Genomic DNA, 15,868 nt, shown 5'->3' with positions numbered 1-15,868 from the left:
TTCTTCCTGACCTCTCCGCCCCCACCCCACTCCGGCCTATCACCCTCACCTTGACCTCCCTCCACCTATCGCAATTCCAACGCCCCTCCCCCAAGTCCCTCCTCCCTACCTTTTATCTTAGCCTGCTGGACACACTTTCCTCATTCCTGAAGAAGGGCTTCTGCCCGAAACGTCGATTTTCCTGTTCCTTGGATGCTGCCTGACCTGCTGCACTTTTCCAGCAACACATTTTCAGCTTTAAAAATACATTGTCCTGTCCTCATATAAGTTTACAAGATCTAGCTGCTTAATAATAGATAGCTGACTAGAGTTAATGTAGTGTCTATCATCCAGAAGACGTATTCATTTCTGTCAAAATAAGGCCAGCAGCTTTGTATTATACCAAATAGATAGCAAAATATTCAATGTGTTCATTCATTCTTCTTGTCCTGTCACAACTAGACTGAAGTAATATGCTCTTCCTTCAGAGCTCAGGGGAGACTGTTTTAATTTGTGTCTTGGCCCTCAAACAATCCAGGACATTGACGTTTACAGACAGCGCAAAACCCAGCTCCCTTTCGCCCTCTATTAAGTTATACAAAATGGCTGCATTTTTCTCTATAGTATGATGCACTTTTCAAGATTCAACTAGTCACAGATATTCCTGTTTGCAGTAAAAAGTGTTCAGAACAGACAATGGAAGAGCTTAACCAGAGAAGCCCAGACTTGCAAATAGTATATACAGATATTGCAGGATGTTATTCAACCAGAAAATATAGATATAGGCTATGGAAAGGCTCAAACAATGCCAAGCAAAACACAGGTATTGCCAATTTCTCCTTGTTACTCACTTTTTCCACACATTAACTCCCCCACATACACTTCAGTATAACACTAAACATGCAATGTCAGACAAGTAAACTCAATTTCATAAGCTTTTATTAGCCACAAGGGGATTGGAGGCAAGGGTAGGGGAGTGGCTAATGCAGCCATTTGCTATGTGCATTCATGCCCCCAAACACCCAGATTGGGTAAATTGAGGCCACTTCACCAACTCAGCAAGCAGGCCACTCAATAAATCTGTCAGCAAGATAGACTATTTTCTCCCTTGCTGGCAATAAAATTATTCAGCCAGTGGTGAATTGAGACTCTAAAGTGATCATTAATTGACACATAGGGGCCTTAATTGTTGGCAGATCAGTCATGGGTCCTCTAGCCCAGAACTTAATCCTTGAGAGGGCAGGAAGGGGGTAGATGTCCCACTGGCCTCAATCTGCCCAAAAGCTTTCTCTTCCAGGAAGGGGAAAGATTCTTGGAAGGGGAAAATCCCATCGAGTATGACATACTCTGTTATGTCATCTGCTAAATTAACAGGAAATGCTAGCAAAGGCTTAGGTATTCCAGAAGGCTAAGTAGATGATATGTTCTGAGTTGACTGAGTGAAGTACTTAATAAGAGACAACAGAAGCTCCTGGTGGTGGCAAAGATTAAGTGTGAGAGTCTGGGTTTTATAGCTAATTTATTTCTGCCCTCAGTTATACAACTCTTCAATCCTGGTCTAGTTTAGCCCATAATCAAAAAGGAAATGTCTGATCATCAACATTTTTGTAATCATTATATCATCTTGCAAGATATATTGCATCATGGGCAGCACGGTGGCACAGTGATTAGCACTGCTGCCTCACAGCGCCAGAGACCCGGGTTCAATTCCCGCTCTGGGAACTGACTGTGTGGAGTTTGCACATTCTCTCCGTGTCTAGTGGGTTTCCTCCCACAGTCCAAAAATATGCAGGTTAGGTGAATTGGTCATGTAGTGTTAGGTGGCGGGGCGGGGTAAACGTAGGGGAACGGGTCTGGGTGGGTTGCAGGTCGATGTGGGCTTGTTGGTTCGAAGGGCCTGTTTCCACTACTGTAAGTAATCTAATCTAATCAAAATCCCATGAACTGGACCAATGGAGTTCCAGAGAAACACATTGCCCCTTTTGTACTAAACAGGATTCTAGATACAGTAACAAGACATATGTTTGGGCAGTGCTTGGCAAGGATGATCAAGAGATAAATATTGATCAGAATATTAAGATGCACTTCCCCTTCCCATTCTTGCACACACAGTCATCTCTAAATGGTGGCACAGAACCTTTTACTGCAAACTGAAAGAGGGGGTGGATATGAATTTGGCATCATACCTGAATCACATCATCTCCCGCTTACAACAAATTATGTCCAGGATTCAGATGAATGCTTTTAGTTGAATGCTTCACCCCCTCTGCTATAACTCTTCACTACAGGATGTTTTCATTTAACACACAACAGAATTCAAAGAATTAACAAAGCCTATACATACTCACCAAGCTGCCTTATGTCATCCAGTTTCAATTGGATATGAACTTACCCACGTCCTTCAAGATAACAAGTCATACAGTAACAATGATTTGTTGACTAAAGGTATAAATTAAGCTTAAACATTGATTATGCCAATAGATATAATTCTTGTAATTAAGATCACTTGGCAATTTGAGCAAATAGTTAATAGAGAGTGTTTAAATTAGTAACAGAGTTAGTAAAAACACTCAGTGTATCACCATGGTTTAGCATTAACTGAATCAGTAAATTATTTTTGTGATCAGCATCTGAGATAACTGCAAAGTTGCGTTGTTGTTCTCAAATCCCTAGAAAGTTGGGGAGGTAATCCATTGAATAGACTTGATGTACTGATGGTTAAAAAAGGTCTCCAGAATTTATGAGATTTTGTGTTTAAGTATGACATAACTTGCTTGGTGAGGATGGCAACACGAGCTTCCTAAAAAAATGAAGTCAATGTACTCTTTTGGTAATTTCTGTTTTACTTGGATCTTCAGATCTAGCAGAACCCCAATCATTTATACAAGTGAATTTATCAGATATAGCTTCCTTAACACTCTTCATCCTCAATCATTGACATTTATAATCTCTCGCTCTTTGTCCTGAACATATACATCCTTAAGGTGCTCTTTTCTATATTGACAAGGAAAGGAGTACCATTAAAAAGGTCAAGAAAATAAAGAGATTCTTCTTCTATCTATGAAGAGAAACTATATCTCAGTTCATGGAAATCTAAGAGAATCTAAATGCAATATCATTCCAGCCTCTGAACAATAGCAAGAAACACAGGAGAAACATTGAATCATAGAAGCCTTACAGTGTAGAAACAGGTTATTTGGCCCACACCAACCCTTTGAAGGGCATCCCATCCATATCCATCCTTTGACCCTATCCCTGCATTTCCTATAGTTAATCCACCTAATCCATCTAATCTTTATATTCCTGTACACTATGGGCAATTTAGCACAGCGAATCCACCTAACCTGCACATCTTTGGACAGTGGGAGGAAACCCATCATACATGGGGAGAATGTGCAAACTCCACACAGACAGTCTCCCAAGGTTGGAATCAAGCCTGGGTTCCTAGTGTTGTGAGGTAGCATATATAACCACTGAGCCAGACATAGAATGAAGCCCTTCTCAACATTGAGATGAAAAGTTATACTTTTCAACCAAGATCTGTACATTGAGTTGAGAATCTGGCGAACGAGTGGTGAGAGGCCTATTTGCTTGGATCATCACACATTTGCACCCTTATTACTCCCTAATCTTACCTCATTAATATGCAGTCTCCCATTTCCCACACACCTGATACACACCAGAAGCTGCAAATTCCTGAGCTGAGAGTCAGAGCAGGTACCTTGCAACTGCAGCTCACCACTTGGTCCTCTGTCACTCCATCATGTACACCTGACACCAGCACCTCAGGGCATGACCCCTGCGCAGAGATAATATGTGCGCCACATCCACAAATACTGGCATCCTCTATCTACCAACATCTCGCAACATTATTCTGGCACATCTTCAATCCATTTACATTTTGGAACGCACCCGCACCTTTCATTGCATTAGTGTTGCAAGGCCACTTTAAGTTCAGGGGCAGGCACCCAGCTGATGGACTGACTCAGGGGAGCATCTCAAGGCTGCAGGTGGGTCACTGGGCCTGAAATGTTAACTCTGTTTCCTCTTCACAGATGCTGCCAGATCTGCTGAGCTTTTCATTTCAGATTCCCAGGATCTACACTCTTCTGTTATATTTCAGTGTATCTGAGGGCTTACTTTCTGAGTGCTCATTCATTCAGTGTTTATCTGGATGCTCACAGTATGCCTTGCCAATCGGCATGTTCACACTACAGCCACAGCCAATGGGTAACAGTCCTGTCATGTTGATGAGTTCTTCTGCACTGGCACTCTTTCAGGCTTACCAGTAGGGATTTATTTGGGAGGCACGGGAGAAATCATCTTAATATACTGCATGCTGAGATGTCAGTGTTGCACCTACTGCAAACACACTGCACGTGTATTGAACCAAATGGTCATATTGGAAATAGGGTGCTTCTAGTCTTCTGTCCAATTGAAGGAGGATGCTGCTTTCACTGAGGGATTCCTGGAACCATCAGTTAGGGGCTTGGCTACGGCCAGGCATCAACTTGGGACATTCATTGTCAGTGGATCTGTCTCACTGCTCCCAAGGGAATGGACATCAGTATGACCTGTAGGGTCATACCAGCCATCAAGGTAGTCAAATATCAATAGTCAGGGAGCTGAAAATTCAGTCATTGGTTTGGAGCCTTTGGATTTCCCAATGTTTTATTCCACCACCGTTTATTTATGCCCGCCACTTCACATTCCAATCTTGTTTTTTTCACTAACACTGCATTTTGCAAACACATTCAGGGCTCGTTATCCCATCCCGTACATTCCTTGATATTCAAGTTCTCTGGAATTATTGTTGGGTATGTGAATAGGAAAGGTTTGGAGGAATATGGGTGAAGTGCTGGCAAATGGAACTAGATTAGGCTGGGATGTCTGTTCGGCATGGACGAGTTGGACCAAAAGGTCTGTTTCCGTGCTGTACATCTCTATGACTATGACTCTAATTACCTTCACAGGAATATGTTGGCCCTGCAATTTCACTATTTCCTTTTTGAAAGATCCCCCATACTCCAATGTAGATTTTCCTTTTTGGTTTTCTCACTTTGGTCAGATCATGTCTTATCATATTAATATCAACCTTGCCCTAAGTGAATAGGTTTATTCCTGTTCCACTTTTGTCCTTTTCCATGACTGGGTTAAATTTCACTGAGTTTGCAGTTACAATCACTGAAATACATTCCACTGACACTCTTACACCTTGTCCGGTTTCACTCCTAAAATTAGCTCCAGCATTGCCCAATCTCTTGTGGGACATTTTTCCTGCATCCTAGTTTTAAAAAGTCTTCTGGATACATTTTACAAGCCACACCTCCTCTAAGCCTTTCATACTTTGTTTATTCCAGTTAATATTGGAGAAGTTGACTATTATAACACTTTTATTTTTATACTTTTTCTGAAATTTGCTGACATGTCTGCCTTTTATCTCCTCCTGGCCATTTGGAGGCCTGTAGCACAATCTCAATAATGTGATTGCTCCTTTTTTAATTTTAAATCCAGACAATATGGCCTCAACTTAGAAGCCTTTTATGATAACATTCCTCTTTATTGTTGTATTTGATCAATACTCCAACACTGCCTCCCTTTTTACACTCCTCCATGGCTTACCTGAAGCTTCTATACCCCAGAATATTGAGCTGCAGGCCCTCGGCTGCCCTTAACCATGTCTCCATAATTTAATAAAAATATCAAGTTTTTTTAAAAAATGCCTTCATGATGGTAGTGAAGCCATACTTCCCCCTGGTAATCAGCATCCTCAGCTTGTTGGCCTTACTTCAAAACTCCCTGTATTAAAATAAATACCATCCAACCTCCCTGAGCTCTGCTCTGTCAGTACAGCATGTAGCTCCAGGTTCTAATGTTTGAGGGCCTGTTTTTCAATCTGCTACTTAGCTCCCTGAATTCTTGTTACAGGGCATCATCCTCTTTCTACTTACATTGTTGATGATTTGGAGATGCCGGTGTTGGACTGGGGTGTACAAAGTTAAAAATCACACAACACCAGGTTATAGTCCAACAGGTTTAATTGGAAGCACACTAGCATTCGGAGCGACGCTCCTTCATCAGGTGAGCTAGTGCACTTCCAATTAAACCTGTTGGACTATAACCTGGTGTTGTGTGATTTTTAACTTTGTACATTGTTGATGTTATTATAACCGCAAACTCTTACTTTGCACCTTCCTACTACAGAATGTCTTGCAACCATTCAGTGACATCCTTGACCCTGGCCCAAGAGAGGAAGCACACCATCCTGGAATTACTGTGGAAATGCCTGTCTGTGCCCTTCACTGCCACGTCTCCTACCAACTTACACTCTGCCTATTCTTCCTGTCATGCATCTAAGCTCTGACTGCACTCCCCAGAGGAACTGTCACTCATGCTGTTTTCCAAAACAGAAAAGCTGTTCTTGAGTGAATGCTGGTGTTTTTTGTACTACCTGCCTGCATCCCTTCTTCCATTCCCTCTCTGATTGCATTTCCTTAAGCAGCAGGATATTCATGTCAAGTAAAGTGCTACCCACATGACTCTCAGCCTTGCACAGACACTGCTGTACCTCCAGCTAATGCTCAACCTCGAAATTCCGGTGCTCAAACCAGTGGCATCTCTTGCCATGGGCATCCAGAATGCCAGGAGCATCTAAGATTTCCCACTTACTGCAGGTTGTGCACCACATGCAACTAAGCTCCTCTGCCAAACCATTAATTAAAAAAGTACTCTGACCCTCAATTTAAGTAGAAAATGAATGAGTTTTGTTTTATAAGGGAGCAAGTACCCATATTTGCCCTTAATGCAGCTTCAAAGTGAACAAAAATAACCCTACCCACTACCTAGCAATCAGCTCTCTGCTTTGTGTTGATACACATCTGTCAGCCATTTCTGGTGGAGCTCCTGTTAGGATTTAGCTACTTGTCCAGCTGACTTCCATCTGCACTTTGCCTCCTTCAGGCTTTTCTCTGGAAGCTTCACTGTTGTTGTTCATCCCTAGGTCCCTTGGTTCCCCTGCTACATTAACTGGCTCCTCTTTGAGTCAGAACTAACTAAAGATGAGGAAGACCCATCTTTATGCCTTGCACAGTGCTCACAATCCATTTCATTGGCTGACTGACTCCTGGTTCTGGTAGATGGGCTCTAGGTGCAGAAGATCATCTGGTGCCAGCATTTGGCTGGCACTGTGGGTGTGAGCTGCAGCCTGTGTTCATTTCCTTTGTCTTCCCTTTCTCTGGCTGACTACAAAAGTTCATGTTTGGACTAGTTGACTGCTTGCCTGTATGTGATGTTCCCCCATTAGACAATGACTAGACATGGGTGGCCACTGGGGACTCAGAGTGTTTAGACGTGATATATCTAAGGGCAATTAAAATGTGTAGCCTGGTGATTTAACAGCGACTAGAGTAAGAGAATGGGGTTAGTTGTGCCTTTGTGTATAGGCAATGTGGTTTTGTGCCTGCTATGACATTACACTGCTGGTAAGGAGTAACACTGGATTATCAATACTTGTCAAGGGCCACAGCAGCCTCTCAAAGATAATGCAGATGCAAGGGTCACTGGTCTTTCTGCAAATATCTACTGAGTGGTAAGTTGTTCTGTGAACGGTGTGTGGTGAGATAGCGATAGACATTAGTGATGCTAAAGGAGCAGGGTCGGTAGTTAATAAGATACAGTGAGAAGTCCCATTGGACTTCATTGCAAGAATCCCTCCAAAAAAAAACTCAATACAGCTAAAGAAAAGTAAGCTTCAACCTAATATGTCTGCCATGGCAATCATGTTTATTGGTTTGGGGAAGCAGACTATTTGGAGCTGAGGAAATATGATATGGAAAGTTGTGGAAGGGTGACATCTAGCAAAGGGAAGGTCAGTGACAGGCCTGGAAACAACAACTTGATGTTCAGTAATGGGGTCATGGACCACAATTGGGAGGAGCGGGCCTGTATGACGAAGTGTCTGAGACAAATCACACCTATGCAAAGGAAGAGGGTTGTCATTTTTAGAAGTCAATCAGCTTAGTTCAGGACTTCACTCCAGGTTAGACCTAGGCCCAACCATCTTCAGCTGCTTTATCAATGATCTTCCATCCATCATAAGGTCAAACGTACGAATGTTGCCTGATAATTACACAATGTTCAGCACTATTTACAACTCATCACTAACTAAAACAATCCACAAACATATTCAGTAATGTCAAGACAATATCCAAGTTTGGGTTGTCAAGTGATAAATAATATTCACACCTTACTAGTGCGAGACAATGACAATCTCCAGTGAAAGAGAACTAACAATCATCCCTTGGCATTCATGTCATTGCCATTGCTGATTCCCTCACTTTCAATATCCTGGTGATTACCATTGACTAGAAACTGAACTGTACCAGCATATAGGTGCTATGACTGTGTGGTCTGCTGCAAAGGGGCGGCACGATGGCTCAATGGTTAGCACTGCTGCCTCACAGCGTCAGGGACCCGTGCTCGATTCCAGTCTCAGGTGACTGATTGTATGGACCTTGCACATTCTCTGCGTAGGTTTTCTTTGGGTGCTCCGGTTTCCTCCCATAATCCAAAGATGTGCAGATCAGGTAAATTGGCCATGCTACATTGCCCATAGTATTCAGGGATATGTGGGTTAGGTCCATTAGTTAGGGGGACTACCATTAGTGTGGGTGGACTACTCTTTGGAAGGTCGGTTTGGACTTGTTGGGCCGAATGGCCTGTTTCCACTTTGTAGGAATTCTATGAGCAAATCAGTAACTTTGAAATCTAGGGTGACCAACTTATCTTACCATTTATTCACTGTCTGCGAGGCAAAAGTCAGCAGTGTATTAAATACTCTCAACTTGCCTTGATTGGTGCAGCTCCAACAACATTGAAGAAGCCTGACACCATCCAGGTCAAAGCACTCCGCTTGACTGGCAGCTCATTGAGAACCTCCAACATTCACTCCCTCCACTGCAACAACTCATCAATGCTCTTTAGACAGTACCTTCCAAGCCCTCAACCTCCATCAACTAGAAGGACCTGGTCACTAAATGTGAAAACCTTCCGAAGTGGAAGTTCTTCTGTACGACAAACAAATTCTGATTTAGAAATACATAGCCATTCTTTCAGTGTCACTAGATTAACATTTTTGCACATCCTTCCCAACAGCGTTTTAGGTGTACTTACACCAAATGGATTGGAGCAGTTCAAGAAGACCTACGTTCCCTCTGATTTTATTCTTTTCTGAATGGTAGCAACTTCCAAAGCTGGAAGTCAATTCTCAGAATAGTGTCAGCATGCTGCTGGGCATGGGTGACCCTCAGAGCAGCCTCGTAGGCGAGGCTGCTGAAGACAAAATGGCATTGTCTGAGATGCTTGAGTTACAGTCAGATATAAGAATGGAACAAAGTCAGAGCAGTTCTTGAAAGACAGGTTACAGCTGATGGGAAAGGAAGATGGATGAACCACCATACTAAAGACTACAAAGACCAAAGGAGGAATAGTCATCATAATAACAATTAGAAAGGATGTCTTTCACTGGGACTTTTTCAATGTACCCAATGTTCCAAGTACATTTATTGGGGGTTTACAGGTAAACATGTCACCTAATTATCAAGACATAGGCATTTTCACTTGATGTTTTAGATTTAACCGTGTCATTGCTTTGCTCTGTTTGGACACAGTCTGTGAATAACTATATTTTATGCAGTTCCACCAAGGCAATCCAAACAGGGAATATTAGGTTGCTATCAGTCTGAATTCCATTGTGTCTTAACTAATATTTCTTGTCCCTTACCCATACACATCACACAATAACTGGCAAAACAAGTTACATGAAGGCATGCACTTTTTTATCCTAAGGTTTCAAGTAAAGAAGAATGAACAAGTAATTCCATTTTCTACAATGTTGACAACAGCATAGGACTCAAAGGACTGAATTTTACCACAAAGTGACAAAGTGTCTTTTTTTAAAATTTCGTGAAGGGTTTCTCTTTGTGAAGCCGAGTGTGATTTCCAAAACTCATCCCATTACCAATGTACCATGCCCGTACGGTGCCTCACTGTACATACATCTCCTCTTATCACAGGCAGACGGTCTTGCTACTGCGTGGAGCTCCCGGGATTCTTGTGCTGGTGAATATTTTAAATGTACGTTGCTGTTCTGAAGCTGCTCTGCAAGGTTCATATAAATTTTCCAGAATATGGTGAATAGAGTAAAATTGGAACCCAGCTTTGCCAACAGGAATCCGAAGGGACTATTGTAGAGGAGGGCCATTCTCTTTCCGACAGGACAGAGAGAGCAATTCACACCACCAGCCTGTGACAGTCTGGTTCAAGGTTGGTTTGGATCAGTGCTGTTTCCATGGTCCAGCTGGAAGAATGCTGGAAGAAAGTCAATAAACATTCCTGCTCCATGAGGGTACGTTCTACAACCTTCTCTCTGATAGCATTAATGTACTATATCCCCACACCCACCTCCTATTAAGGCTCTTTGCTGAACTATTTTCCCTGTCACATGCAAATTCTTCTCTCAGCCACTCTCACCCACCCAATCTGCCCACAATACTGATCAGCTACCCATTCATGTGGGACACCTTACAAGCTTTCCTCCACCTCCACCAGCACTATTGGATGTGCCAGCCACTTTTATCTCACATAATCCCTCCTTTAGTCTCAATCCAAGAGTAAAAGACCTAAAATAGAGCTGAGAGAGCCTAGAAGGTCCAATAGTCAGTGTTTCATGACTCATGGTGATGCTAAAATGTTCATGTCCTGGAAACCGAGTGAAATGATTGCTGATTGCTGGACTTTGCACATTCTCTCTGTGTCTCTCCAACGGGTGCTCTGGTTTTCTCCCAGCAACCGAAGGTTTGCAGGTTAGGTGGATTGGCCATGCCCATTGTCTCCGGGATGTGCAGGCTAAGTGGGTTTGCCATGAAAAATACAGGATTACAAGGATAGGGTGTAGACTCGATGGGCTGAATGGCCTGCTTCCACACTGTAGGGACTCTATGAAGGGTAATAATATGATTGACTTTTACAGAGATTATGTACTTGAGCAGAGTTAAGTATATCATGGAGACATTTATGAATGAGGGTGTTTCCTACAATGAAGTCTAAAATAGATATTTAGAACTTTATTCAATCTCAGAATGGCCCCCTGAGGCTTGCCCATGGAAGATAGGAGTTGAGTTGATATGGAGGCTGGAAGGGCAAAGGAGAAGTAAGTTTCCAAGAGTTATCACTAATTTGGTACGTGCTGTAAGGGACCTTGGGTCTGGGGGATTGGTGGGGCATGGTAGGTTATAAATTGGCATAGGTTTGCATATATGCATGTTTACTGGGTGGAGGGAGGGTGAAAGGGTCTAATGTTTAAAAATCAACTGGGATAAAGTACTGAGATGGGACCTTTGACCCAGAGTGTTTAGGCGCTTTGGAACCCCTGTAGCTGCCTCCTATCTGCAACTGGGGTCTGGCAGATCCATCTCTATCTTGATCCACACAGCCATCCTTCAGAACCAATACTTTGGTGCACTTTCCCCCATAAAGCTCTGCGCACTCATCTTCAGAGTGAAAATCCAGACCCCATCCCATCCTTGCAATTCAGAAGTGCAGTACAATAATATCCGTGGGCTCACAAAATTATTTCCTATGTATTTGGTTAGTGTGCTAACTGGATTTCAGCAAATAGTAAATATTACAAAATCATCCCCAGAAGGACTAAGATTGCTTAGGACCCTATAAATAGCTGACTTGACTCATTATGCCACTTTTTTTTCTCATTTCACATCACTGTCTGGATGGTGATGACTATCACAAAGGGTGACAGATATAGGACAGATGTCAGAGGTAGGTTCTTTAGGGGCGTGGAGCAGCCTGCCTGCAACGGTAGTAGATTTGCATTTAAGGGCATTTAAATGGTCATTGAATAAACATACGGACGATAATGGAATAGTGTAGGTTAAATGGGCTTCAGATTGGTTTCACAGGTCAAAGCAACATCAAGGGCCGAAGAGCCTGTACTGAGCTGTAATGTTCTATGTATCAGTCCTGTTAATCAGACAATCTACTCTTTGAAATATAGCTTCAGATATTCCGTCATCCGATAGTCATTAGAGAAGCATGGATTGGGGTTATGCATTGGGACCACAGAATCACCTGATGAAGCTGACTCTTGTAGGAAGTACCTGCTAAATTGAATCTTAATTTGCTTAATTTCCCTGTATCTGTCATCCTCCATAAAGAAATACCCCTTTTAGTCAAGACCTCTGAGATTTCTAATTCAGTTAAGATTAATTGTTGTCCAGAATAAGTTAGACGGTTAAAACGTTATTCTAACTCCTAGGTAATGATTAAATTGAATCCTGAATCACCACTGAACCGCAAATACACACCTCCTGACCCCTGACACCCCCAGAGTTGACATCAGCCCCCACCCTGACTTGACACAATCCAATTCCCACTCACCAACCCTCAATACAAACTAACCTTGCTCAACTCAACGTTGCAGCCTCCCTCCACAACCCAAACTCACAACATCCAACAATAAAACCTCCTCCCACCAGCAGCAGGATAGGTGTCCCCCCAAGTCCTACATGGACAATGCCATAGCGTTTATATCTCTCCACTGGCCTCAATACCACACCTGAGCCTCACTACCCCATCAACCACCTGGCACCCTGGCAACCTCACCCACAGGACGCCCTTTCCATCTCACCCGCCTGATACACCACTCCCTTGCCTATCACCCTGCCTCCTCAGATACCATCAAAGAGCTTTTGGATTTTGAACGGATGAAGTATGGCAACAAATGTGTTAAAAATATGTGTCCTGGCTTGTGGTGCTACTTCCTGTGCTGTGTGGATTTCATACTGCTTTCCTCTGATGGATCTTTTCTGGTCAGGTCAGACTCAGAATGTTGGCCTAAAAAAAGAACGCATAGGTAAATGGGTAACTTTACTGTTGACCAAATCAGTTCTGAAGGTAATCTAATTTGGAATCTATTCAGAACATAGGGCCATCATCACAGTTTCCAATCCCAAGAGTGTAGGGCAGCAACATTGAATAGTTCTCATCCCGGCAAAGTTCTAAAACTGCTGTGAGTGTCATACTTTAAATTGTGGGCTGCAGCTTGTTGTAACTTATTTAGTCGTGCAAATTGACACTTGAGCAGGCATGGCTGCTTAAAATATTTTGGGGAGTGATTTTCTACAAAACTTTGCATTCTGTTTGAAATGATTTGCAAATTTCACCAGTTAATCAAAGAAACTAAGATGATTCGATCTGGATAAGTCAAATTATGAAATGATAACACCATAGCATTAAAACAAGCCTTCCTACTCAGAAAAGTGAACCTTTCATTTTTCTCCATGCTTAAACAAACATACATTTCTGCCCCCACCCTGACTTGACACAATCCAATTCCCACTCACCAACCCTCAATACAAACTAACCTTGCTCAACTGATAATCTGAGTGTTATCCATTAACTTGTGTATTTTTCCAGCTATTGCAAAAGATGGTACAATTTGTCATGGATGGTACATTCTAGGTTTTTTTTGCTTTACAAATTATACAAAAAATTATCCTTTGTACCTAAGACGTCAAAATTATAAGCAATTCAACTTGGATCAGAAATCCTTCTCTTAAATAGTCCACTGATTCTTCTTTCATAAGTTTTGGAACTAGTGGATAATGTCCATTTATCAAAATGCTCTGCTATCAGGGGCGATTTATATCCTCAGAATCAATCTGCTTTTTTCTTGTTCCTTAAATAATAACTCATTTATTAGTTATTTTCCCATTTACACTTTGCTTAATTCTCTTCAGCATTTTCCAAGTTTTATGGAGATGTTTGTTTAATTTCCCTCATTTTTGTCTTCTAACATGTTATGAATACCATTCTAACCACCTATCTCTCCATTGACTACTTTACAAATTGATTTATTTAGTTTTGTGTTTTGTTCATTGTGAAACATTGTGAAAGATGTAGAACATTGTGTGTTCCTCCTACAAATACTTAATGATTTGCTGACCCTTTCCAGCAGTTTCCCAGCATCATTTGATGGGGCGGGGAATGAGGTCTGTTGTGGAGGAGTTTGGAGCCAGGGATGATGGTCAGGAACTGCAGGATAATTATTTTCAATCATTAACAAACATGTCACGGCAACCACTGTTTAACATTAAGAGTTTCTCATTCTTTTGAGTTGATGGACAGTGGACAGACCAGGGAACATGATGCAACAGCTGAAGAAAATTAATGACTGGGAAAGCTGCCTCAGCACAAACAACACATTGATCTGAGAATGAAGCACCCAACATTAACTGTGTCTTAGCCATGTCTCTAGGAGACAGTGACGCAATTGGAAACTTGCACTGAATAGCTCTTTCTGCAAAAAAAATTACTTTAATTTGAACAGGATTTACAGCTAAACAACAACAAACTAATGATTGATTTCCTGGTATGAGTTTTGATTTGTTCAGAGTAAAATAAGAATGAACATTCTGAATGTGAATGTTTAATAAAGAAGGCATTTTGCATTTAACACTTCTTTCTTATATAAAAAAAGTGTGAAAGTAGCACAGAGAAATTGCAACTCACTGACCTGTTTGAAATCCACTCCTGTGATATTTTCTGACTGAGTACAAGTCTCGGTAGCAAGCAACCAGCAATTGGTGCAGAAAGTCAACAGAGAAAAAATAACCCCCAGAGTACCAAGTAACCTGGCGATAACTATAACTTTTGATGTTGAGGTTTTCATGGCTTTCTGAAGAGTTGAAGTAAACAAGTGAGAGTTTCCACTCAGTGTTTGCTCTGTGCGGAACGAGGCTAACTGGATGGATCTTTGCCTAGCCCTGCCTATTTTTAGATCAATAATGATAGTCTGGAGATTGCTGACCTACATGGGGGTTTTGGTGTTCAGCCTATTAATAATTATATCTTTAAAGTGCTGAGTTTATGTTTGACAACTTTAAAGGTTATTTCTGCTTTGGCAAGACTAGGAGGAAAAGCCATGCATCAACTTTGTGCATGAACTCACTGACATTTAGAAATAATGAAAATTGGAATTGTTATTGTCATCCTCTTCGAGTAATCCGATCCCACTCTCCTACATTGAGATAGAAGCTCTATTCCATTCAATTAGCCTTTTCTCACATTTTCCATGAATAAACATCTTTGTTTGCAACTGGAATTCACTTGATATTGACAGGCCCTATAAACTGCTGCATGTGTTTAAAAACCTGAGACTTCCTATTGTCCCCTGTTTCAAATTTAGAAACTCCTATCAGGAAACATTCTGATTCCTGGAGCCCATTACAATATTCTAAGTAGGTAAATCTTGGAAACTACAATGGGCTCAATACTATCTTGCATTTAACTAGGTCACCTGGTGAAAATCTAGGGTCTAAAGTCCATAAGTCCAGGTTGAAATTTGTTAACAGTTAAGCGAGGCGTGGGCTCAACCGAGAATAAGCACAGATCTGTGAAGGTCAATTCATGCTTGACTAACAGATTTGAATTTCTAGAGGAATTCGAGCAAATCTTTTAATGTAAGCATGGTGAATATACTTACATAAAGATTTTCCTAAATTGGAATTAGTCCCAGGGAGGGAGAGAAATAGATAGCAACAGAAACAAAGGCAGGATTTTACATTCTTTCCCTTCCTGACTTCACCCAAGCAGAAGTAGCTGTAGTTTATAGCGTTTCCCATAGCGGACATCTAATTTGTTTGAGAATGATTTCCTCAAATAATTAGCAATGTTAAAAATAGGAGGAAACACCTATAGAGGCAGGACTTGACTTCAAGGTATGATAACAATAATTTTGTACTGTTACACAAGCCTAAGCTCAGCAAAAGTAGAGACAGAGATCTGGAAACTGCGATGGGATTGACCCATGGTT

The 15,868-nt window shown here is 41.7% G+C and overlaps 1 protein-coding gene across 2 annotated transcripts in view; it reads right to left on the bottom strand.

Moving 5' to 3' along the window:
* LOC122550658 (transmembrane protein 182-like) overlaps positions 1-15,221 on the bottom strand; it is a 52,785-nt gene extending 37,564 nt beyond the window's left edge. The window contains exon 1 of one of the 2 annotated variants that reach the window (XM_043691741.1): positions 14,570-15,221. In XM_043691741.1, coding sequence (XP_043547676.1) covers positions 14,570-14,725 — 156 coding nt within the window. In that variant the 5' untranslated portion in view covers positions 14,726-15,221. The remainder of the gene's footprint in view (positions 1-14,569) is intronic. The other variant, XM_043691740.1, reaches the window with a different exon arrangement.
* Between the last annotated feature and the right edge of the window lie 647 nt (positions 15,222-15,868).

Source organism: Chiloscyllium plagiosum, chromosome 6 (assembly GCF_004010195.1).
Source record: "Chiloscyllium plagiosum isolate BGI_BamShark_2017 chromosome 6, ASM401019v2, whole genome shotgun sequence".
Taxonomy (NCBI): Eukaryota; Metazoa; Chordata; class Chondrichthyes; order Orectolobiformes; family Hemiscylliidae; genus Chiloscyllium; species Chiloscyllium plagiosum.
This window is presented reverse-complemented; position numbering and strand designations above follow the sequence as displayed.